Here is a 26,400-nt window from a genome sequence, read left to right on the forward strand (position 1 = left end):
AGGGATTTCCACTACAACAACTTCAGAGGATATGGGCGTTCACAGTGGAGACAGTGTTACAGGGACCTGGCAAGGGCACAAGGATCACAGGGATCTAGGCCCTTGAATGCCAATGGTCAATTCCCCAAGAAGCAATGACCCGGTTCAATTTGGGGGCAGGCTCCTGGAATTTGCTTCCACCTGGATAACCACCACCAAGGACTACTCAACATAGTTACCAATGGATACTCTGGAGTTTATAGCTTCCCCTCCAGATCATTTTCAGACATCCCCAAAATCGAACAATTCGGAGAAGCATACAAGGATGGTTCAGGCATGTCATCTCATATAAATAGGCACAATACAACAGGTCCCATCGATCAGCTTATGACATAGCGTTTACTCACTGTTACTCCGTTTTCCAAAAAGGATGGTTCTTGGAGAGCAGTGTTGACATATAATACAACTAGTATAATTATTTGATTAAAAGTGATTGTCCATGTTGTAGTTCTATAGCCTACGTGTACAACCGAATGAAGTATTGATGTTGATAAGGGGAATTACTCCTACTTCAAGGATTGTTAGCAAACCTAATAGAATGATTTACTTCTAGTTAAACTGATGATACCCCAACTTTGTGTGTGTGACTGAAAGAATGTATGAGTAAGCAATATACCAGCCTCCAAAACATGATAAATGTTGGGGAGAGAAATGCAGATCTTATTATATACCGCCCTTCCAAAATGGCTCAGGACGGTTCACAACATGATAAAAACAATTAAAACAAATTAACAATTAAAATCAAACTATTAAAACACAATAAAACCAATAAAACAGCTAAAAGCCCTGAAAATCAGGGAAACAGTTTAAAACAATTAATCATTTAAAACTCTGGAAGGCCAGGCCAAATAAGTATGTTTTAAGGGCTCTCTTGAAGGACAGCAGTGATCTCAAATTACAAATTTCTGCTGGGAGTGCATTCTATAGCCCAGGAGCAGCTACAGAGAAGGCTCACCTCTGCGTCGCCACCAGACGAACCGGTGGCAACTGGAGACGGACCTCCTCAGATGACCTTAACATGCAGTGGGGATCATGTAAAAGAAGGTGCTCTCTTAGATAACTCGGACCTAAGCCGTTTAGGGCTTTAAAGGTAATAACCAGCACTTTGTATTTTGCCCGGAAACATATCGGCAGCCAGTGTAGCTGTTTCAAAACAGGCATAATATGGTCTCTCCGGGTTGCCCCAGAGACCAATCTGGCTGCCGCATTCTGAACTAACTGACGTTTCTGGACTACGTACAAAGGCAGCCCCACGTAGAGCGCATTGCAATAGTTAAGCTGGGAGGTTACCAGCTGATGCACCACTGTTTTGAGGTCATCCTCTCCGAGGAATGGACGCAGCTGTTGAATCAGCCGAAGCTGATAGAAAGCACTCCTGGCCATGGCCTCCACCTGAGATACCAGGTTGAGGCCTGGGTCCAGGAATACTCCCAAGCTGCACACCTGCTCCTTCTGGGGGAGTTTAACCCCATACAGCACAGGGAGATCTAACTCATCCCTCAGATTCTGAGCCCCCACAATGAGCACCTCCATCTTGCTTGGATTCAGTTTCAATTTGTTCTCCCTCATCCAGCCCATTACGGCCTGTAGGCAGGCATTTAGAGAATGAGTGCCATTTCCTGAAGATGAAAAGGAGAAGTAGATTTGGATGTCATCAGCATACTGATAGCACCCAGCACCAGATCTCCTGATGACCTCACCCAGTGGTTTCATGTAGATATTAAAAAGCATTGGTGACAGAATGGAGCCCTAGGGGACTCCATATAACAGCTCCCGTTTTGAGGAGCAACTGTCACCAAGCTCCACCATCTGGAATCTACCCAAGAGATAGGAGCGGAGCCACTGCATAGCAGTGCTCCTTATCCCCAACTCCCCCAGGTGATCCAGAAGGATACCATGGTCGATGGTATTGAATGCTGCCGAGAGATCCAGAAGAACCAGCAGAGTCGCACTCTCTCTGTCGATTCTCCGGTAAAGGTCATCCATCAGGCCGACCAAGGCTGTCTCAACCCCATAGCCAGTTCTAAAGCCAGTTTGAAATGGATCTAGACAATCAGTTTCCTCCAAGACTTCCTGGAGCTGGTCGGCCACCATCTTCTCAGTCACCTTACCCAACCAAAGGAGATTTGAGATTGGCCTGTAACTGTCCATCACTAAGGGATCCAAAGAAGGTTTCTTTAGGAGTAGTCTAATCAATCCCTCCTTCAAACAAGGGGGCACCCTACCCTCCCTCAGTGATGCATTTATGATATTAACTAGGCCATCTCCAACAATCTCCTTGCTAGATAGAAGCAGCCAAGTCGGGCAAGGATCCAGAGAACAGGTGGTAGGCCTCACCGCCCCAAGCAGCTTGTCCACGTCCTCAGGAGTCACAGATTGAAACTCATCCAATCTAATACTGCAAGAGGGATTGCTGGACACCTCCTCCATAGACCTTGCAAAAACAGTGGAGTCCAAGTCGGCCCGAATACAGTAGATCTTGTTTGCAAAAAAACCATTAAAGGCATCACAGCAGCTGACCCCAAAGGACCAGAGAAAACTGGATAAAATGCTGAACACAGCAGGAAAGTAGGTGCTTGGCAAACAAGGACTAAGGTCAATCCTAGGATCAGACGGATGTAAACATGGAACAGCAAACAAGCTTCAAAGGCAGGCAACCCTTTTTAAAGTCAGGCATCAACAGAGGTTCACTCTGAGAAGCACAGAAGATCGTGGGGCCCACAGCTTCTCCCAACACCCTGTTAAAGACTGATCACCTTTAATGGGGGCTGGTAAATATGCATGTGTGAGTGAATGAACTATAGTTTGGCTAATATTTAGGATGTAACAATAAACTGATGAACTAAATCCAGCTGGTGTCCGGGATCTGTTTTCTTTTTGGAACTTGTATTCGCCTATCCAAAGCAATACTCCTAATTAAAAGTGATTCCCTTAATAATTGGTCACAGTGTTGGACCTCACGCTGTTGAACAAGTATATAAGGAAGTGGAATTCAGAATGGAGTCACTGAGGACTATCAAGGAGGCCATACAGCCAGGGGACTTCTTGGCTTCAGTGGTTTCCTTCTTGATAGAGGCGTTTTACACATTCTGATCAATACACGCTACCAAAAGTTCCTGAGATTCTCCTACAACGGGATGCACTATCAGTACTGGGCACTTTTGTTAGGCCTATGTTCAGTTCCTCGGACCTTCACAAAGATCATGGTCATGGTTATTGCACATCTACGACTCCAGAGGGGTGCATATATACCTCTTTCTTGACAACCTTCTTATCGGGGCCCTGTCTCAAGATCAGAACGGAACGGCGGTGACCCTTACACTGCATTGTCTGGAGAGCCATGGGCTTGTGGTCAATTGAGAAAAGAATCATCTAAGACCATCACAGGTTCTCTACCACCTAGGAGCAATCTTCGATATGGCTTGGGGCCTGATTTCACTGCCAGAAGAGTAGAAGCTAAAAACAGTCACTCTCTTATGCCTGCTACTGCTCTGTCCTTCAGCAGATCTGATGCTATTGGCTCAGATACTGGAATTCATGGTGGCTTGCATGGAGTGCATGCCATGGGCAAGGTGGCACGCACTGCCTCTACAGTGGCTCTTTCTCCCACATCAGGATGCCTTATTGGTGGAGGGAAATCTACAAATTCACCTGCCTCAATTGGTCAGGGCATCCTTTCGGTGGTGGCTGTCTCTGGCGATCGACAGAGGCCTTTGGCTCGACGATCCGAAGAGGGCTATTGTTACAACAGCCACCAGCCAGTTGAGATGGGGCATGCATTGCCAAAACCATATAGCTCAGGGAGTATGGACCAAGGAGGAAAAGAAAAGGAGCATCAGTTGGTTGGAGCTTCAGTCCGCCAACTTGGCCTTGTGGAAGTTTCATCATCGTTTGAAGGGCTAGCATGTGTTACTATGCACTGACAACATCACGGTCAAAGCACATATCAACTGCCAGTGTGGCATGAGATGGAAGCTATTTGATTTTTAAGAATGACTCCTGGCTTTCCTGTTCTTATTAGTATATTAGAAACTTAATATTTGAGATTGCAAACTGTTCATCATATTTTAGTATGTGAATCTGATTGATATGAATTGTCCTTTTCCTAATTGCTCTGCAATGTGTTTTCCCATTCTTTAGTTTCTAACAGCAGTGAAACTATCCTAACTTAATTAACACTTAAGCAGCATTGATGTATGCATATTTTGGCAGTCAGGGTCTAGCTATTCCAACCATTTCATGGTTGGAATACCACGCCTACTGGTACTGCATGTTTACCAAAAATGATTGATTAAAAACTGGCTCCCTTATGTCTGTGTTTCATAAGGCTTATATAAACTGCCAATGAATTATCTCTTTGAATTTTTGTTCTGTACATTCTAGTTGTTGATTTCTAGTTTTAACATAAATATTCGGCTTGATATTAAAACATGGTATATCACAGATTATTGGCTTGTGTCTAGTTATAGAATTCTAAAGTTGGAAGTAATTTGAAAACTGGAAAGCTCTTATTTTGTCAATCATTTTTAAAAATCATTACTCACCACAAACAAGAGCACTTTATAAGGAATCTCCAAGGCTGTTAAAAATAATGGTTAAAAAGGGAATGCACAAGGATTTGTGGCCAGCTAGCCTGACTTATTGTGTGAGCTTCAGTCCGCCTCCCCACTATGCTATATCACAATCTATTTTGGAAACTCATCTAGACTTCTATATACCTTTTTAAATTAATTTAGATCTTAATTTAGAATTGCAGTAATGTGCAGGTACATAAATTTCTGAGGGCTTCAGAGGAACTCTGGTAGGAAATATTAGAATAACCATTGACTGAGTTTTTTTAGGAATTCTTCACAATACCATAGATAATGCCTGAAATATGCAGTGAATGGAATTCCTGTTTCATGCAGGGTGTAGGCAGACATGCTGACTTGGATGGTGTTGTTGTTGTTGTTGTTTTTTGTATTCATGGGCCTGGAGGGGAGCATGTTTGTGTGCATGTACCATCCAGGTATAAATCTAAATTGTTATTCTGAGTATATCCCTCCCCCCAAAAAGCATTTTGTTCTTTTTAAAATTTTCTGAGTTTAGAAGCAGTTTTGAACTGTGTATGCAAGGGTTTAAAAAAGAAGTAGTAAATGCTATCAATATTCACACGCCTCTTCCCCCCTCCAATTTCTTCTTTAGGAGGTTTTTGTGCAAAATCTGCAGATGCTTTTCAGATTTTGGAATTTAAAGGATGGTGTTTGGATTCTGTAGATACTTCTTTTGAGAAGGAAATTCTCAAGAAAATATTGAGTGCATGCCTGGAATGGTGCATGTCACCTGAACTGCAGATGAAATTTCTTGTGTTCTTCAAGGGTTAAGGTTTAGCTAACTATTCAGTGAAAAAGCAATATAAAATTGGTCAACATAATTACCTTAATTGTGGGTGGTCTTGCATCCTTTGAATAACAAGTTTAAACCAGTGGTGCCTCTAATTTTTTTAATCTCTTTGCGGAATGGGTTTTGTTCTGGGCAGCAGTATCAAGGCATTCTGTGCGCACAAGCGTTCAGAATGGAGGCTTCTTGATTCAACCTGAGCGAGATCGAAAATGAACTGAGGGGACATCCAAAAACTTGTGAGCCCGCACATGAGACTGTGCACGCCTTAGAGGGAACAGTGGTTGTAATATTAGGGAAAGCAGGTAGGAAGTCCCACCCTCCTGCTCTTGCTCATGCACAATGAACACGCTTGCAGCATTGTTTGTCTGAGGAGGGTATCACCACAAGCATGTTCGGCAATTTCATGAGCCACAACCTGGATCAGTCCAGGTTGCAGCTCACAGAATTGTCATTGAACATGCTTACGGTAGCTTATGGCACCTTTCAGTCAAATAGTGTTGTAAGTGTGCATGCCCTGTGGGAATGTGTGAGTGACAGTGGAGCAGCTGGACTTGCTCCCCATTTTCCCCGCTATTAGCATGAGCGGGGCTTGGATGAATAATTATGTATTTATTAGTAATTTAATGTATCATTCTTCACTGGACATCCTTAGAATTCAAAAAGTTGCGAACTACGTAATGTTGTATGTGGAAAGTTTCTTTGCAAATAGTGTAGCATCTATTTATTCAGCTAATATTTCTATAAACTATATAGAAAATCCTTAGAAGAGGTCAGTGATTGAATTAATGTCGTCTTTTTTTGTTTTGTTGTTTAGCTATGTTGGAAATCTCTCCAGAGATGTGACTGAAGTGCTTATATTGCAGTTATTCAGCCAAATTGGACCCTGCAAAAGCTGTAAAATGATAACAGAGGTAAGAATCTAGTTCATATAAAATATGACTTCATTTTAAGCATTCAAATAATTGTTTCTCCTGCTTGCAACATCTTTCTGCTAGGGCAACAATGTTTAGTCATTAAATTGGTTAGATTAATCAGCTCTACAACTATTTGGCCAACAAAAATTGTTCTTCTTAATCTTAAATCTGAAAATGTTAATTTTTTTAATATAAGTACTTTAAAAACTGTAGATGGCAGTCTTTATTTCCCCTTATCCCTCAGACTGCCTCTTCTAAGATGGTGACTTTTGGGATATACAAGCATAATCTAAAAGCAAAAGAGCAAGATTCAGATACTGTGCAAGGAGAAAAATATTTCACTTGTGCAACAGGAGTGGGGCAATCTTTTGTTGTCTCCCCCTTCTGCTGCCCCAGTGCCCCCTGAAAATAAGTCCCAAAGTTGGTGGACCCTTGGTGACATATTTTTAAGGAGCATCAGGATAGCAGAAAGAAAAGGTAAAGTTGTGCCCTCAAGTCGGTGTTGACTATTGGCGATCACAGAGCCATGTAGTTTTCTTTGGTAGAATGCAGGAGGGGTTTACCATTGCCTCCTCCCATGCAGAGTGAGATGATGCCTTTCAACACCTTCCTGTATCGCTGCTACCCGATGTAGGTGTTTCCCATATTCTGGGAAACATACCAGCGGGGATTCGAACCAGCAACCTCTTGATGCCTAGGCAAGTTATTTCTCTACTGCGCCATTAGGTGGCTCTGCGGGGGGGGGGGGATAACAAAAAATAGCTCCTCCTCTGTTGCATGTGAGAGACATTTCCCCCCTTGAGCAGTTGCAGCATTGATCCAGATGTTGCTCAGTGAACACATTTTATGCAAAATTATTATTCATTTTCAAGTTAATGGAGTTTTAAACAATGGTATAAGATCAATAATGGAAGGGTGATATAGAAATTGAATTAATAATAATAATAATTTAAAAAACCAAAACCTAAAACATCTTTAATTAGGTTGGATAATAGTGGTACTCTAACGGAAGAGCCTTTTAAGAATCCTGACAAATGGTTTTAGATCTTTGACAACTATAGATGTATAGAATAGCTGTTATGTTGTAAATATAGTTTGCTGAACATCCTTATTTGAAACAGAACTTCATTAACATCCCTTTTAACCTCATTGATAGACTCTAATGAAAGCAGTAATTAACCAGACAGAATATTGAACTTGCTTGGAATTTATTAAGTAACTTAGAGCAAATTGTGCTCTCTCAGCCCAAGATTCCTGACTATATTTAAACACACACATACCTCTTCTGGATTGGTGCTTAGAAGATTATTTTAAAGCACAGGTGTCTACACATATAAAATTACAAATATTTTGTTCAGACGTGCTGATTTCCCCCTTTACTTTTTTTTCATCACTGAATAGTGATCTTGGATGCTCATCATGATGCCATTTGAAAAGGTAGATAACTTTTAAATAATGAGGGCTAAAAATCAAACTCCTTTCGACTTGCCAAGATGACAGGGCTCCAAAGGTTTATGGGTTGCATGCCTTTCTTATTTTAGACTGTTCCTTCTGTCTTTAATAACTGCAGGGGAAGTATTTCCCTTTAAAATGGCAGCATAACTTCTTGTATTTTGCTAGACTTATTAGTAAGTTCCTTTAAACCACAGTGGACACAATCCTGCAAACATTTAAGTGGAACTCGTTCCTCACCTACCACCAAGAGTAATGAAACCACGAGTAGAGGTATTATTCCTATGGGGAACGAGGGGTTAGGTTCCAGAATGCACAAAAAAAGTTGTAAAAACGCCAAAAACCACCAAAGAAAAACCTACTATAATGTACTCCGCAGAGTCTCCTTGTGCCCAACAATGCCCCCCAACCGTGAAATGCCACTTGAACAAAAAAAGCCAAAACGCTTGAAAATGCTTGTTAAGAAAAGTGGCAGGAAAAAAGCACTCTACTTTGCTCCATGGTGCCCTTCTTGTGCCCAGCAATGCCCCCCCCCCCAGCTTTCAAAAATCACAGAAAAAATGTGTGTTTCTCAAAAAAACAAACCACAAAATGGCTCTTGGTGACAAAATGGAAGGCGGAAGTGACCTTGGCAGTAACGTCTGGCCCTCTAGGAACCATGGATACATGGGTTTTAACCTTTTAGTATCTGTGGATACTGAAAATGGGTGACAATTAGACACCCTCGAATACGTGAAACTGCGGATATAGAATTCATATATAACAATTTTCTCCTGTACTGTATACCATGCAGTAATCAGTGCTGCAACTAAATGTGATGTGTTATACTTCAGTTATTCAGCCATGTCAGACCCTACAACGCTGTAAAACAGTTCCATTTTGAGCAACAATAACATTTTTGATACTCTGTATTGCATTTTGTATGATGTTCTTGAAAATTCTTAGGAATAAAATTAGCATGTTGTATGTAATCAATCATATCTTTGGTTTTAGTAAACAATTTTCAAAGTTTATCTAAGGAGTAGTATCACAGGTTTTTAATTTCTCTGGTGTATTGAGTTTTCTTTATATATCCTTTTGTAACCTGTAAAGTGTTAAGAACCACCAGTTTTGAATTAGGGGTTGGGGATTCTTTCAGATTTTCCCATGTTAACTGTTCAGCAATATTTCAAAGTCAGGTTCATCGTTCATATCTTCCCTCCCACTTAAAAATGGTTCTTTCCAGTTTTTGTGCATCCAGGTAAATTGCGTTAGGGATGGGCCCGGACCGGTCCGGAGGCCATTGTAAAGGCCTCCGGACCGGTCTGGACCTTGGTGGTTCGGTTCGGGGGTGGGGGGTAGCTTTAAGAGCAGCGGGAGGGTTTACTTACTCCTCCTGCCGCTTTCCCGCTCTGGCACCGTAATCTTAAGAGTAATTGGGGCGGCAGGATACCTCCCTGCCGCCCCTTCCCTGCTGCTGCTCTGCAAACCTCCCAGGAGTGCTTTGAGCGCACGCGCGCACACGTCAGAGACGTGAAGTGCGCGCACAATGTGCGCGCGCGCAAAGCACTCCTGGGAGGTTTGCAGAGCAGCAGTGGGGGAGGGGCGGCAGGGAGGTATCCTGCCACCCCAATTACTCTGAAGATTACGGCGCCAGAGCGGGAAAGCGGCAGGAGGGGTAAGTAAACCCTCCCGCTGCTCTTAAGGCTACCCCCCACCCTAGTGCCGGACCGCAGTGTGCCGTGCACACCCCTAAATTGCGTGTTTATCCAATTAATCTTTTATTTTTAGAAACTAGTTCCAAATATGTTTTCCTAATTGGCCATACTTTTTTAGTATAGTATTGCGCCAACTACCTTATTTGAAAGGATCAAAACTAAATTTTCTAAATCTTTATTTCTGAAACTTAATAATATAATAGTCAATCTTTGTGGTTAACCTCTCTGTCTTCTCTTAACTGATATCGCCAAATAGACTTCAACATTGATTCTTTCCCCTGTGAAATATATAGATGTAAGCAGGGGTGTTCTTGACCTCACTCCAGTTTTGTTTTCCAAATTTTTAAGTGGTAGCTAGAAAAAGATTGCTGTTGGGGTTTTATTCTGTTTTCCACAAGCTCGTAAGAAAGATGCAACAGACACATCCAAAGTTCATTAGAAATTTGGCTCATAATAAAGAATAAATACTGCTGCAGATACAGGATATCATTGCTGACTGGGAAGTGAAGCCAGCTGAAGAGGGCAGCACCCTAAACCCAAATCAGCAACTGAATCCAGTGGATGCAAGAGACAGATTTATTAAGAGGAATCAAGTAACAGTATCAGTGGTTTTGGAAGAAACTATTGCTATACAGGTGAAACTCGGAAAATTAGAATATTGTGCAAAAGTCCATTAATTTCAGTAATGCAAATTAAAAGGTGAAACTGATATATGAGACAGACGCATTACATACAAAGCGAGATAAGTCAAGCCTTAATTTGTTATAATTGTGATGATCATGGCGTACAGCTCATAAAAACCCCAAATCCACAATCTCAGAAAATTAGAATATTACATGGAACCAAGAAGACAAGGATTGAAGAATAGAACAATATCGGACCTCTGAAAAGTATAAGCATGCATATGTATTCAGTACTTGGTTTGGGCCCCTTTTGCAGCAATTACTGCCTCAGTGTGGCGTGGCATGGATGCTATCAGCCTGTGGCACTGATGAGGTATTATGGAAGATCAGGATGCTTCATTAGCGGCCTTCAGCAATTCTGCATTGTTTGGTCTCATGTCTCTTATCCTTCTCTTGGCAATGCCCCATAAATTCTCTATGGCAGGCATCCCCAAACTGCGGCCCTCCAGATGTTGCTGAACTACAACTTCCAGCATACCCAGCCACAAAAAATTGTATCTAGGGATGCTGGGAGTTGTAGTTCAGCAACATCTGGAGGGCCGCAGTTTGGGGATGCCTGCTCCATGGGGTCAGGTCAGGCGAGTTTGCTGGCCAATCAAGCACAGTACACTGTATACTTTTCAGAGGTCCGATATTGTTCTATTCTTCAATCCTTGTCTTCTTGGTTCCATGTAATATTCTAATTTTCTGAGATTGTGGATTTGGGGTTTTCATGAGCTGTACACCATGATCATCACAATTATAACAAATTAAGGCTTGACTTATCTCGCTTTGCATGTAATGCGTCTGTCTCATATATCAGTTTCACCTTTTAATTTGCATTACTGAAATTAATGGACTTTTGCACGATATTCTAATTTTCTGAGTTTCACCTGTATGTTTGTCAATACAGTAGTTGGTCTCTTGATGAAGAAATGCATTGGGAGTGTTATTTGATTCCTCTTAATAAATCTGTCTCCTGCATCTGTTAGATTCCATTGCTGTGACTGGGACATGGCAAAGCCCTTAATTCACAGGGGGAATTTGCTGTGTGTTGCCAACACTGGAAAAGCTTATGATGTCCCTCTACTGACTGTTTCAAAATGATAACTTTGTGTGCTTCTATAGTAGATGTTGGGGATTCTTGGTACTCCTAGTAGTTTACTGTATATCCACTTGTTAGTCGGTGATGTAACATAAGCTCTTGGCATAAGAGACAAGATGTCAACATAATTTTGAATCATAGTAGACCATGTACATGAATCATCTAGCACATTCTACTGTAAGGCTTAAAAGTTCTAGTCTGCATCCTGGCTTTTCATTATTTAAAAAAAATTGAAAAGGGAGTTCCTCCCTCACTTGCAAAAATCTGGACTCTTGCGTGTAACTATTGCTTGAGGCTCATTAAAAATATAAGATGTTCTATTAACCAAATCCTTCTTTTTTCCATGGCTGCCATGTTTTAGAACTCTATTTTTTAAAAGATTATGTGAAGAAGTGAATAAAATTGTAAAACTTATTTACATGTATCCCAACCTTTAAAGGGTGATCTTAACCCTAAATGGCATTTGTGTACAAGTCTGCTTCTGAAACTGATCCCATATGTGCAAAACAAATATACAAGGCAAAAAAGGATATATGGGTTATCCTTCCCGTAAGCTCCAAGGCAGGACAGTTGATTGGATAGAAATAGAAAGCTATGCCTACTTGAAGCTGAGGGGGATAATCCCGCCCAGTTCTTTCGGTCTGAGGTGCGAAAGGCACAAATGTAACGTTACAGAAGAGTAACAGATCATAACAAGGCAGAATTATACAGACCAAGTTAAAATATATCCAGCACCAAGTGCTGTTGTTGAAGTACTGTATTTGTATCCTCCAAATAGAAGGCTCACTGAGCTAGTGCTCACAGTACCAGTCGCCTCTTTGAGGGTGGTGTGGATGATTGATTACACATCCATCCCTCCTCCCAGAGGAGTTGACTGGTGAGATTACAGATAACAGCTCCATTGATTTGGCAGGGAAATTCTTGGGTCCTGCTATAAACCTGCTATGTGTCATTCTCTGGATTGGGGCCACAGTGCTGTTTTGAACTTGTTTCTTTCCAAATAGTATAACAGAGTGGTCTATAATTCTTAAGGTTACTTTGTAAATATTTGTAGTAATATTTTCTCTTCTAGCTTTAAGTAATATATTTTCCTGGATTTTCTTCTCAGCAATCCGATAGCAGAAGGGTCAACTCTTCTGTTGGATTTTCTGTTTTGCAGCATACAAGCAATGACCCTTATTGCTTTGTGGAATTTTATGAACACAGAGATGCAGCTGCTGCATTAGCTGCTATGAATGGGAGAAAAATTTTGGGAAAGGTACGTTGCATTTAAAAACAAACAAACCCTAACATAACAAATGAAATGAATAGGTTTATTATGGCAAACCGTTTTACCTTGTTCCTATTTGAAAATATATTGGAACCTTGAGTGTGTGAGTGTTGGATCTGAGCCTGTGCGTCTTGGTCATGTATACTGTACTGTACTTTCTAGAATTGCCTTGGTACTGAATTTTTTTCCTTATTTTCAGGAGGTCAAAGTTAACTGGGCAACAACACCAAGTAGCCAGAAAAAAGATACATCAAGTAAGTAATGCTAGTGTTCTGAAATTATTCTAGTGAAATCAACCATAGTAGTATAATTGAGCGAACTCGTTATACACGGAACCACTATTTGTAGTTTCACGTATCCGTAGGTGACAAATAGACACCGAACCTCCTTATCCATGGATATGAAAGGGTTAAAACCCATGTATCCATGGTTCCGAAAAGGCCAGAAATGACCCCGGAGGTCATTTCCAGTTGCTATTTTGTCTGCTTGAGCCATTTTGTGGCTCATTTTGGCAGAGAGGAAAAGCCCACGACTTTTGAGGACCATCTGAGACTTGTAGAAGGCATTACTGGATGCCAGGAGACCCATGGAACATGGTAGGGCACTTTATTTGGCCAATTTTCGTGATTCGGGGCAGTTTTTTTAGTCTGGGAACCTAACCCCCATGTTCCCATAGACTCAATGAGTCATTATCATTACCCATGATAATCTGAGGATAATGAGGTCCACCTGTATGTTTCTTATACAGGTGCTGAATGTACATGGTAGCCTGAATTACTTCACTTTTGAAGGGTCAGTTCATTCCCCTTAATATTCTTCCTGACTGAAGAAGTTTTGTCAGTGTTAAAAGAGAGCCAGCATAGCGTAGTGTTGGACTAGGACTGGGAAGACCTTTGTTCAAATCCCCACTCAACCATGAAACACACTGGGTGACTCTGGGCCAGTCATGTATCTCTCAGCCTAACCTACCTCACAGGGTTGTAGTGAGGATAAAAATAACCATGAACTCCTCAGAGAAAGAAAGGGATATAAATGCAATAAATAAATAAATTCAAGTCAGACTTGCAAATCTGATTCAATATTATTACTCCCATGCCTGTCCTACTGTATAAAACAAAACTGTATAAAATAAAGACTATAATGGGAATGTATTTAATTGGGTTGTGCCTCTTCTCTCTCGCCCCCCCCACCCCGGCCCCCATCAGATCACTTCCATGTGTTTGTGGGAGATTTAAGTCCAGAAATAACAACAGAGGATATCAAGTCAGCATTTGCTCCTTTTGGTAAAATATCGTAAGTACCGTAGTTTGTACCTTGAATCATTAATGTAGATTGTCATAATACAAAATTAAAAAAATAAAAATTAAGTTCATGTCCTTCATTTTGCTCATATCTATTTAAAGTTTTCCTGATAATGGTGTAGTGGGTGGGGTATAATATTGTTTTGTTGCATTATGTTGTTCCGCAAAAAAAAAAGAATGAGGTCTCTTCTCCAAATCTGTTGAAAGCTGTGTGCTTTTAACAAATCCTATGTTCTTTAAGGTTTATGTGGTGGTGGCAAATGAGCAAGAAAAATGTGTTTAGCTTGCTTTTCGTTCTTGGAAATCAACAGAAGTATGTGTTAGGAGCATCAAGGTACCTTTTTCTTCTGATAATTATGTAGGTAGTGTTGGACAATAGGCAAACTATATACAATAGCATAGCTACCTATGAAACCTAGTTGTGTGCATGTATCCTTTTCAAAAGTAGTACAATTATAATTATCCTTGAAGTGGGGTGCGGGGCAGAATAGAAGGGCTGAATTTTAAAGTACAGTGACTTTGTGTTTGTAGTGGTGCACCAAGTGTGCCAGTCCAAAAATGCCCTTTTTCTTAGACAGTAGAAACGTGGGATTAGATTTCCAAAAGTCCATAGTCTTGTTAAACTTTAAACATTGCAAGAGTTCTTGTAAGTGCTATAGTATGTCTGTCTCTTGTTGCATAATCTGGCTCCTTCAAATATTTTCTCCTCTTGTTTTCTTTGTCCTTTGAACAACTCCAAAACAAAACTTGAACATCTTGTGTTACTTTACAGGAATATATTTCTGCTTAAAGCAAAATCTTTTCTCTACTCACTGTACATATTTTCAATTGAAACATAAATCTTATTTTGTCTGTTTACTTTGCTTTTTATCTCAATGTGGTAAGTAGTACTGTTTGCGAGCCAATATAAAAAGGTTTAATACAGGTTGCTATCTCTCAATCTTTATTTATACCTGAGACCTGCAGTTTTTCTAAAGTCCAAGTCACAATTAAAAGTAATAGCATTCTGATTATTTTGCAGAATTGCTCATAAGAATGGACAGGATCTTGAAGCTAACTGCAAGGAACTGTGCACACTGGAACTCAGTTGTAGATTTTTTTCTCATTTCTATTTATTCTTATTATACATTATTTATATATACATATTTTAGTATTTACATTTTAACATTCTATATTCAGTGCAGTTCTATATTTCCAATCATTTTAACTTACTCACTAAAATTTATGTGTAAAATTTGTTGTTTTCGTACTGGTGTGCTTAGCATTGTTGTTAGTTTTATTCTCCTTTCTTAAATTTCTGAAAATGTCAATTTTTCAAAATTTACAGCTGCCCAAACTCCAAAATGATGGTAGAGAATTGACCAAGAAAAATAAAGAAATCTGTTAACAGGCCATGTATGCCTTTTAATTCCTATTTTTTTCCTCTTTTTCAATTTTTTAATATTTCATATTTTATATCACTAGGCAGAGGGCGTTATTTAGAAAATGCATGGTAAAATAGCTAGAAATGTTACAGTAATTTATAGAACAGTGAACCTTAGAGGACCCTAGCCAATAGAGTATTAGAAAAGGAAACTTTATTCCTTTTAAAAATTTCAAATCTGAACATTTCAGTTATAGAAAGTGCAGGTTATATGGATAGGTTGCATGTTTATTACATGTTATTTTTTGTCCTACTGCTTTTTTCTGACAGGTAAAGAAGCATTAGGGAGAGTTTAGGAATCGTTATAGTTGTAGGGGTTACTGAGTTTATAATAGGGAAAATTATGCTCACAATACAGTGTGTGTGGTTCCTTTTAGTTTTTATTTTGAAAATCTTTAATATTTTCCTCATATAACTGTGCTTCTCTTCACAGGGACGCACGGGTAGTTAAAGATATGGCAACAGGAAAATCAAAAGGATATGGCTTTGTATCATTTTATAACAAACTGGTGAGTAATCAGAAAGTTAGACTTAGCAGAGGTATCTGAATTATTAATATCCTATATATGATGTACAAAACACGTACTTCTGAGATGCCACTGCAACTTCTCTTCCATACAGTGGGTACTGTACTGAAATGTGTGAAGGGCAAAATCCCACCACCCTGTGTTCTGGGAATGTTGTGTTGCCTAGCTTGGTGGGTGTTGCTGTGAGTGTAGTTTTTGTAGACTGTGGTGTAGTTTTTGGATACGAGTTGTAAAAAGACGCAGTTTTCTTTTTTACTTGACTAGTAACTTGCATATCTGGGACAACATATTTTGATCCAGTGAAGCAATAGTGTAACTACCTCCACTTGTGCAAGGTTGAAGAGCTACCAATTTGCACTGTTTCCCCCCTTGTTATTGAACAACTCTTCTTGTTGCAGCACCATGTTGTTTCCCATATTGTTCCAGAGGGCCCTGCATTTTATGCACAGAAGCAGCATTTTAGGGGGCTCTAGCAGAAGGGACAATCTTCATATATGGAATATATATATACCCAGTTTTGGTAGATTCCCCCCTCCACATGCAACTTTGTACACCTTGTCCTGTCCTCTTCCGGGGTCACTTGAGCCTCAGGAGTGGCTCTTCTGTGGGTCCAGGAGCTGCTGTGGGAAGAAGAGTTGGAGAATTTCCCTTGTGTGAGCTTCCTTTAGCTTGTGCAAAGTTTTCACAAAGCTTGTCATGATATCCTTCTCCTAAAAACATTTGAAATAATGGACTAAGAGAATGGATTTCTTTTATAGCCCAGAATTTTTTTTAAAATAAACAGGTTGGGAATAAAATGACAGAACACATGCTGTGGACTCAAATTTCAGCATTTATGGCTTATTCTCAGAAAAGGTAATCTGTTGTGTATATGCTTTGAACCTTTGCTTTTCTCTCAGGATGCAGAAAATGCAATTGTGCACATGGGAGGCCAGTGGTTAGGAGGTCGTCAAATCAGAACTAACTGGGCAACACGAAAGCCACCTGCTCCTAAAAGTACACAAGAAAGTAAGTAAATGGCAGAAGAAGAGTAGGGGATGGTGCAGGGAGAAATTTAGACTTTAATATAACACCTAATTTAACATATCTGTAGGTAACAATCTGCAGCTCTTTGCATAATATTTAAAAATAACACTTAGCATTCATATAATGCATTTTGAGTATTCAGAGAGCCTTACCTTATAACAGTCCTGTAAAATTTGTCAGATTTGTCCCAAACGTCGTTTTATTTATGGTTGGTATTTGAAAGACATAGGTCACATTTAGTCAGATTACCTCACAGTCGAGATAGACCTCTTCTGATTTCTTCTCATACTTAGTGAATGCCTTCTTTGTGGTGTCTGTACCAGTCACACTGATGGGAGCTTCTGTGCTTGTGGAAAGCCCGTCAAGAACCTTCTAGAGCTTTATCTCACAGTTTGGCATGAACCTGCCCCCTGATGATGTCCTCAAATAGGCATGGTTCACACCTAAGTTCTTTGTTGATTGATGCACTGTTTGCTTCATCAAAACCTTTCCCTTTTCAGTCATTGCTTCTCCTCAGTGTTACCTACTTTTTAAAAAATGGTTGCTATATTGTTTCAGGGTTTTTCTTCTGCCATTTTCTGTCAAATTTGCATCTATTCTTCTTCTTGGGTGACCCCCCTTCTTTCTATCTATTCTTCTTCTTGGGTGACCCCCCTTCCCCCCTACATTTTTCTGCCATCTTTTCTCATACTTATAGCTGGCAAGGTCTTGTAAAAGGTGTACTTGCTTGTGGAGTGAAACTGCCCTCTTCAGATAGTATCAGCAGTCCATGTTTGTCTTGGAGGGGGCCACATTGTAGAGGTTTGCCAACATTGCTTGAAATTTACCAAGCAGGCTAGAAGGAATAGTTTTTCCTAGTTACAAACGCTTCTCTGAGGAAAAAGCAATATTGGCCACTAAGAATTTGACCACACAGAAAGATTGGATTGCCAGACCTCATACAGGAATCTTGGCTTCAGTACTGATGGTGATGGTCATGCACTTGATTACATACCATTCCCACTTGAATGTCAGTAATAACAGCATCATGTCAAATAGCACAGCTATCAGTGCTGCTTTTTAGTCCATTTGGATACAGCCCCACTGGTATTGGACCCATCACCTTCAGATCCATTGCCCAAGCAGAAGAGGAGGATGCTAACTTCTCAACCAACTCTGTTGTTGAAGAAAAAACATACCATTCCAGTGTTGGAACAGGGATAGTCATCTTTGAGTCTATCCAGGATTCAAAGAGTCACTCCATCTTTACCCTTGCCAGAGGGTGTTCAATAGGCTCAACTGGAACCTGATATACAGTACAGATTTGCTCCCTCCCCTTTTGCTGAGAGTTTCCTATCTACATAACCAGAGGTACTTGGAAGAAGTTCTCCACAGAGATGTCTCTTACCATGATCACAGGAGCAGTTATGCCTGTGATAGAGGAGACAATCAGTTCAGACATTCAGGCGTGCTTTGTTTGAGGTCCAGACCATGGTACCAAGATTATTGGGAGCATCAATCATTATTCCCCTCCCTATATTCGATATTTGTGTTCACGCTCCAGGTTTCCTGGAAAAGATGATCTTCCTGCTCTTGGTCTCCATTCTGGAATTGGGAGCAGTCTAGGGGTGTAACTATTCCTTGTATTCTTTGAAAACTTTGCTGCTTAAACAGGGCCATCCTCTACAAGATGGCATTGGCAGCCACTTTGCATTGGGAACCTCTTTGTGACTGAGAACTATCAAACTAGCATCTCCGCCCAGCAGGCTGCCTTTGGTCCCAATATCAGTATGGTCTCCAACATCAAAACCAAGAGATTCTGTATAAGCACACCCTTCCTTGAATCCGACATGGTTGCTCCTCGTCCTCCGACCCTAGATAAGCACTCTGATTCTGAAGTTTACTCTTCTCATTCACTAACCTCAGATCTGACTTCCAGCTTTTCTCTGTTGGAATGGGTTGCAGACTAGAAGCCTGGCTCGCATTCAGAGGACCTGAAGCTATACGCTGAACAGCTTTCTCAAATGGTAACATCTCTGGGTTTCCAAGTTAATAAGTTTTCAAAGCCCATTACTAGTCCAGTCTTCAGTCTCATTGAATCAGCTTCTTATTCACTTACTAGCTGATCTGGTGCAGAGCATCTGTGCCCCTAGTTCGCTGCCGCCTTCTCCCCCCACTCCTGCCGTCTACTCCTGCTCCCCTCACTCCCGCTTTTTTGTCTACCCGTGCCACCCATCTTCTCCCCCCTGCCCATCTTCTTCTCTCCCTGCCCACAGCCACCGCCTTCTTTTTGTCCCCCCCCCACACTTCCTCCTTTTGCACCAGCCGCCAACTACAGCTGCTTGCCCGCCCACCTGCCTGCAGCTCGTGGCCGCTCGACCGGCCACCACCTTTTTCATTCGCTGGCCGGCCCTCACCACCACCGCCACCATATTTTTTCTCTGGCCCATTCCATGGCTGCCATGCATGGGATTAGCTACGGGTATGTCTTAGAGAATTATATATTCTCTAAGTACCTCCAGTGACTGTTGCTGGTGTCTGTATTATGTTTCTTTTCAGATTGTGAGCCCTTTGGGGACAGGGATCCATTTTATTTATTTATTATTTCTCTGTGTAAACCACCCTGATCCATTTTTGGAAGAGCAGTATAGAAATTGAATAAATAAATATATATATAAAGATAGCCACAACAGCAAAGTCTTAAACTGCCAGGGTGGTACTGCATTACCTTGCTGTCGATATCTGGAACTGGTGAATCCAGAACCTGATCAGCTCTCCATATTCAGGTGACTCAAAGCATACTGGCAGGTTCATTGACATCATTTGGCTTCCCATGAGTTATGCTGTGTGTACTTAAACTTTGGAATTCACAGCTGCATGATGTGGTGATGGTCAGCAGTCTGGACAGTTTTAAAAAGGAATTAGATGAATTAATGGAGGATAGCGTTATCGGTGGCTACTCTCCTTGATAGCTGTTTAGTTCTATCAGAATCAAAGGTGGCATGTCCCTGACACTTGGTGCCACAGAACACTAACAGGATAGGGCAGTTGCCCTCTTCTCCTTGCTTACAGATTTCCCAGGTACACCTGGTTGGCCACCATGTGAAGCAGGATGTTGTTGGACTAAATAGGCTATTAGCCTGATCCAGCAGGGCTTTTCTTATGAGAGTAGACCTGCTCTCAGGAGCAAGGTTTTTGACACATAGGGCACTCAACTCCCTGAATCAACATGTTTGCAACAGGACCTAATGCTCAGTATAGACTCTCTTGCAGTCATGCAGGGTGGGGAAACGCCACACTTCCTCAGAAAGTTCTCCAGGAAATAAGAGACATGGCAACCTGTCCTGCTATTGCTTTGGTGACCCTGTCAGCCCTCTTTTCCATATTCCTCCTCCGCCTCTTCCTTCTCTCACAATATTCACCTACATCTCACGATTCGTCTTTGTCTTCTCTCCAGGGATGGTGGTAGAATACAGTGTTTGACCAAGAGGTTCTACAAATTCTCTTTGCTTCCAGAGAGACTTCTACTGGGCGGGGTGGTGGGGGTTCGCCGTCGAGTTGGTTTCAACTCCTGGTAACCCACCACAGAGTGCTGCAAAATGGAACAACTTCTCTAAGTTTGCAAAGGCTCATCGGGCCCCATTACATGTTATACTATGTTCTCTTCAGCTTTTTTTAAAAAGCCTGAGTTTATCATCTTTAAAAGGCTAAAAAACTGGGGACTGCTGGACTGTCATCTACTGCTCCACTGCTAAAGATTTCTTTAAAGGCTGTTGAGGACTTACTCTTGATTGCCTAGAGTGCCTCCTTCATGGGCTTGTCGTCGTTTTTTCCCCAACCAATGTGCAAGCCATTTAAGCAACTACTCATATTTTTCAAAACATTTTTTTGTTGCTGCAATTTTGGTTCTCAGAGTCAGGGAACTTAGAGCACAATATTGAGGACCTATCTACATAACTTTTCATGCCAACAAGGTTGTGTTGCAGTCTGATTCCAGTTTTTTGCCCCTGCTAGTTTCTACACTTCATGTTTCTCAGGAAATTTGTTAGTGTTTTACCCCTTCTTCTGCTGCTCAGAGAGCACTACATTCCTGGATGTGAAGAGAGTGCTGTCATTTTATTTGCATAGGACTACTGTCTTTGACCAATCTCCTCAGTTTGCTATGGTAAACTCAATAGGGGTCTATAGGTTTCATTCCATTTGTCTGGTAGATGACATTGACTATTAAGCTTTGTTATGAACTAACTAATACAATAAGAAACCTGTTTCTGAGGAAGTTAGGGCGCATTCCACATGTCAGCGTTTGACAGAGGCGTTTCTATACTGTCCATCTGCAAAGCTGCTCTTTGGGCCCACCTGTCATCTTTTGTGAAACATTATGCTTTAGATCTTCATGCACGATCTGATGTGGCTTTTGGAAGGGCTGCCCTGCACTCTGTTTTCTTGACACGCTGCTCTCTGCATCCAGGTATGTTTGCTTATTATACTCCCATCAGTGTGAATGGCATAATGACCACGAAGAAGAATGGCAGGCTTCTTACCTGTAACTGTGATTCTTTGAGTGGTCTCCGGTGCATTCACATATCCACCCTTCTTTCCCTTTGCAGCTCTGCATAATGTCTCATGTGGCTGCAACAGTTACTCGAACTGAAGGAAAGGCAAATTGTATTTACTAATCAAATATTTATTATGGTCATTGACCAATATGCAGCTGCATATACTAGTGGATGTTGTCAGGTGGGGGTGGGGGTGGCGACATACATGCCTAAAAAGCAATGAGGTAGAGCTTTAGAAGGTTCCTGACAGGCTTTGCACAGAAACAGCAGCCCCTATCCATGTAAATGCACAGAAGACCACTCAAAGAATCACAGTTCTAGGTAAGCAGCCTTCCATTACATTCTTCAAAAACAGGTGGTTGTGTCCTAGACTAACTCCACCTTTATTTATGCATTAAGTTATTTATATCCCAACTTTCTGCATTGTTTCTAAAGCACCACAGAATATAAAATAATAAAACAGAACATGGCAGCTTAAGAAGACAGCAAGTGTAGTCACGACTTCAAAATGTATGCTTGCATGATTATTCTTGCAGCATAAACGCCCCCCCCCCCCAAAAAAAAAAATGTTTCATTTTTACTCATGGTATGGAAACATGGAGTTCACATCATTCTTTAGTGAATACTTTTGAGATAAATTCCCTGTGGAGGGATTCTGTTTCTGAGGAAGTTATTAAGCCAGATCCAGAATGGTGGTTGCTGGTTTTGGCATCTTTATTCATTCATCTAAATAAGACCAGCTGCTTCCTCAGGAGTGTTCTATGAAAATTGTTCTCATCGTTTAAAATAGAGATGAATCATACTTGGAGCTACCCTATTATTGATATTATGATAAACTAGTGGAAGCAATGCTCAGATGAGCAACTTACCTGTTGGGAGTATAATTCTTTGCATAACTTAAAAATGCAAAACTTCAGCAGATGTTCAGTGTAGTTCTTACTAAAGGAAGGCCATGTATGCACAACATTTATATTAAAACTTGAATATTGTTGAAATCAATGTTTGCTTTAAGCTAAAGGATTCCATTCTAACAGATAAGATGCTTATTCAGACTCTGGGTGGATTCACACAACCATCAGAAAGTAGGTTAGCAGGAACTACTGTTTGCCATCAAGTGTGTACTCCTGGTGTGAGCAGCTACGCTTGCCAATTTCTGTGTAGTCTGAACCTGACAGCCTCTGGTTCCTGAACCATACTTCCCTCTACCACCTGACATTTGCTGCCCAGCTTCAAATGTATATTACGAATGTTGGGTTCCTGGATAAAAGTGGGGCTCAGGAGGTTGGCAGGTTTGGACAGTGCAGAAATGGGCAGAAGTAGCGGCTCATGCTGGGCATGCATTCTTGCTGGGAACAAAAGGTAGACACCAGCTTACTTTCTGGTGCTTGTGTGAACCCACCCACTATTTCTGAGGAGGGGGTGGGGGAACCCACAAAGAAAAATCTTGACTTGCTGCTAGTTCTCCTGAAGCTCCATGTCTCAAAGGGCCTTTGTGCAATAATTATCACTTATATAATGCTTCTCATTGAAAACGTTCTCAAAGCAGTTTACATAGAAACAGAATAAGAATATGGTTTCCCATCCCTGAAGGTTCACAGACTAAAAAGAAACAAAAGGTAGACACCAGCAACATCCACTGGAAGAACACTGGGACTGAATGAGACCAGTTGCTTTCTTGCTAAATAAAAAAGAACTGACACTTTGAAAGGTGCCTCTTTGCCTGGTTAGCACAGGATTGCTAACGTGGCCTTGTTCCAGTAGGAACCACTCTAAAAATGTGCATCTCCTGTGATAGTTGGCAACACTTTTCAAAGTTGTTATGAAGTGGAAAATAAATGAGAAGCCATTATTAACAGTGTATTTTGTCTTCCAGACAACACAAAACAACTGAGATTTGAAGATGTAGTAAATCAGTCAAGCCCCAAAAACTGTACAGTCTACTGTGGAGGAATTGCTTCTGGGTTAACAGGTAGGAACCACATTTTCTGAGGATATCCAGACATTCTTACTGAACCTCTCAGCACAAAGACAACTAATAGAAAATGTTACCTCTTCTAGATCAGTTGATGAGACAGACGTTTTCACCTTTTGGACAAATTATGGAAATAAGAGTTTTTCCAGAAAAAGGCTATTCTTTTGTGAGGTAGGATAATTGTTACACTTGTTTGGAATGGAATGTAATAAAGTATTCACAGAATGCATTATAGGCAATGCTGTACAAAAACAGAGCTTTTGAAAGACAGTATGAAGATTCATTTAGCTATTTCAGTCAGCTGGAATGATTGTGAATAGAGCCTTTCATGTGCTTTCTAGCACTAGCTCTGTGTTTGGCTAAGTAACTAAACTTCTCTGACGGTTGAGAATTCAAATTTTGCCTCATGTCACCGGAGCAGGAGCATCCCGTATGGGTGGAGCAAGGGGATAAACAAGCTCGTTCGGCTCGTTTCTCTTCTCCCTGGCTGCCTTGCTCTTCCTCATTCTGCCTGCTTCCAGGTTACCCCAGGCATGCAAGCTGGTTATTCATCCGGTTAGGAAGCTGCCATATACTGAGTCGGACCATTGGTCTATCTAGCTCAGTCTTGTCTTCACAGACTGGCAGTGGCTTCTCCAAGGTTGCAGGCAGGAATCTCTCTCAGCCCTATCTTGGAGAAGCCAGGGAGGGAACTTGAAACCTTCTGCTCTTCCCAGAGCGGCTTCATCCCCTGAGGGGAATATCTTGCAGTGCTCACACATCAGGTCTCCCATTCAGATGCAACCAGGGCAGACCCTGCTTAGCAATGGGGACAAGTCATGCTTGCTACCACAAGACCAGCTCTCCTCTCAACCAGTCCATGCACCTGAGGTTAATGTGGCAACAAGCAAAATGAGGAAGAGCGAGGTGGCTGGGGCAGAAAGAGGAGAGTGGGAACAAACTGCACCTGTGGCTCATTTAGCATCACCCTGCCCATACAGATTATTCCTGCTAGATGGCTACCTCCAATCCTTTAATGACGACAGAACCAATTGTCTCCATCACAGTTGGAATTTAGTTTGTAAGCTTCTCAGTAGGGGGTCTCTGTCTTGTTTGAATTATTCTGAAAAGCACAAGGTACATTGGTAACTATATTAATAACTATAATCCATCATGTTCCAAAGCAAAATAAGGTTACTTACCTTTCCTTTCTGTGTCATTCTCTACTAGGGATGTGCACGGACTTGTCCAGAGCCCATTCTAAGGGCCTCCGGACCAGTCCGGACCTATGGTGGTTCAACGCTGGGGGCAGGGGGGTGGATCTTTAAGGGGGGGTGTACTTAGCCCTTACGCCGCTTTCCCCCTTCATTGCTCCCATTTTTGAATGCATTTGAAGTGGCAGGGTACCTCCCTGCCGCCCCTTCCCCCGTTCCTCATCAAAAGGCTTCAAAAGCCTAACTGCGCATACGCGCGTCACGTCCATGTGTCACGTGCGCACATCAGACTGCAGATGCATGGATGTGACGTGCGCACGCACAGTCAGGCTTTTGAAGCCTTTTGATGAGGAATGGGGGAAGGGGCGGCAGGGAGGTACCCTGCCACCCCAAATGCTTTCAAAATCGGGAGAGCTGGAGGGGGGGAAGTGGCGGGAGGGGTAAGTACACCCTCCCCCACCCTTAAAGAGCCTCCCTCCCCAGTGCAGGACCACGAAGGTGCGGTTCCGTGCACACCACTATTCTCTACACATTCCTGAGATCATCTCAGCCTGATATACGTTATCTGCACTACTATTGTATGGTGATAAAATCTTTGTGTTATTCTCAGGTTTTCAACTCATGAAAGTGCAGCACATGCCATTGTTTCAGTCAATGGAACTACAATTGAAGGACATGTTGTTAAATGCTATTGGGGTAAAGAGTCGCCAGATATGACTAAAAATTTTCAGCAGGTAATTGGTGTTACTAGTGCAACGTGGTTTCCTGTTTCCTCTGTATTCATTTGGCCAAGTGGGTGAAGTCATTGTGTGGAATTTGGATCTGAACTAGGGTTGCCATATTCAAGCTTCCCAAATCCTGGCCGCCTAATTTGTATGTCATGCAAATTGTGTTGCAACTAATTTGCATGTTATGTGAGCAAGCACTGTGAGATGTCTCCCCTCTCGACATCAACCACCAACAGTTGGGGAATCATCTTTTACCTGACCATTTTAGGCATTTAATGTCTAGATATCGTAAATTTACCAACACTTTCTAATATCAAGTTTAGTTTTTAACCTTATCTAATTAGCTTTGTGCTGCACTGTCATAGATTGCCTCACCAACTGCAGACTGCCAGCTCCGCTGCCCCATTTCCCAATACCTGCAAATGCTATTGATTGGTGAAGATAGCCCAGCTTATGTTGAGGGCATTAATCACTACTAAATTCTACAACTGACCCTGCAAAACTGGTGCTGGGGATTAAGGCTTTCAGTATCCTTGAGCCATATCACCCTTTACATCCTGAGACCAGCATATAAAATATAACACCAAAACAGACCTTTTTAATTTAAAATATTGTAATGTAGCCAATAATATTACTGTAGTTTCACAATAATTCTGTTTTCATTACTGTTAAGTTTCAGTATAACTGTATTAGATGTCCCCACAGCAAACTTCTTGCCTTTTCTTTCCTTTAAGTAGTAAGTAGATGCACGTGTCTGAGAACATTTTAAAAAACAAACCACACATCCTTCCTCTCCCTCCCTCCCTCCCGCCCAGCTGTCAAACAAATGTTTACAAATTTGCTTCTGTACCCTGCTGGTTCCCACCACCCCATATTCTTCTCAAACTACATCAAGACATTTCATTAGGCGAATAAAAGTAGAGGTGATCATTTTCAATTAGGTACTTGTTTTAATGCTGCTTTCATTTAATAGGCTCTCATTTAGCTCCTTTAGTGGGCCAGTTCCACTAAATTAATAAGAATGCAGATGTTGGGGACTCGGAGGCAGCAGTCCTGCCACCACTGAGACATCCTCAAGAATCAATACAAATTTGATTCTTCCAAGGGAGAAGGGGACTTTTCTCTCTGACCTCTTTCCCTTTCAGGGTGGTTGTTTTTTTTAATGCCCCCCCCT

General features: G+C 41.5%; 1 protein-coding gene across 9 annotated transcripts in view; it reads left to right on the forward strand.

Annotated features, from left to right (window-relative positions):
- The window catches only part of TIAL1 (TIA1 cytotoxic granule associated RNA binding protein like 1), a 46,101-nt gene that overhangs the window by 12,873 nt on the left and 6,828 nt on the right, over positions 1-26,400 (forward strand). For 5 of the 9 annotated variants that reach the window (XR_008318822.1, XR_008318823.1, XM_053305797.1 and 2 more), the window contains exons 2-11: positions 6,236-6,332; positions 12,360-12,509; positions 12,721-12,775; positions 13,727-13,814; positions 15,679-15,754; positions 16,672-16,780; positions 21,165-21,245; positions 23,207-23,302; positions 23,392-23,476; positions 25,109-25,232. Coding sequence is in view for 7 of the 9 variants with exons in the window: in XM_053305797.1 (XP_053161772.1) it covers positions 6,236-6,332; positions 12,360-12,509; positions 12,721-12,775; positions 13,727-13,814; positions 15,679-15,754; positions 16,672-16,780; positions 21,165-21,245; positions 23,207-23,302; positions 23,392-23,476; positions 25,109-25,232 (961 nt within the window). In the remaining 2 variants the exon portion in view is untranslated. Of the gene's footprint in view, positions 1-6,235; positions 6,333-12,359; positions 12,510-12,720; positions 12,776-13,726; positions 13,815-15,678; positions 15,755-16,671; positions 16,781-21,164; positions 21,246-23,206; positions 23,303-23,391; positions 23,481-25,108; positions 25,233-26,400 lie in introns of those variants that run through there. The other 4 variants (XM_053305799.1, XM_053305794.1, XM_053305798.1 and 1 more) reach the window with 4 other exon arrangements.

This window comes from Hemicordylus capensis, chromosome 3, assembly GCF_027244095.1.
Source record: "Hemicordylus capensis ecotype Gifberg chromosome 3, rHemCap1.1.pri, whole genome shotgun sequence".
NCBI lineage: Eukaryota > Metazoa > Chordata > Lepidosauria > Squamata > Cordylidae > Hemicordylus > Hemicordylus capensis.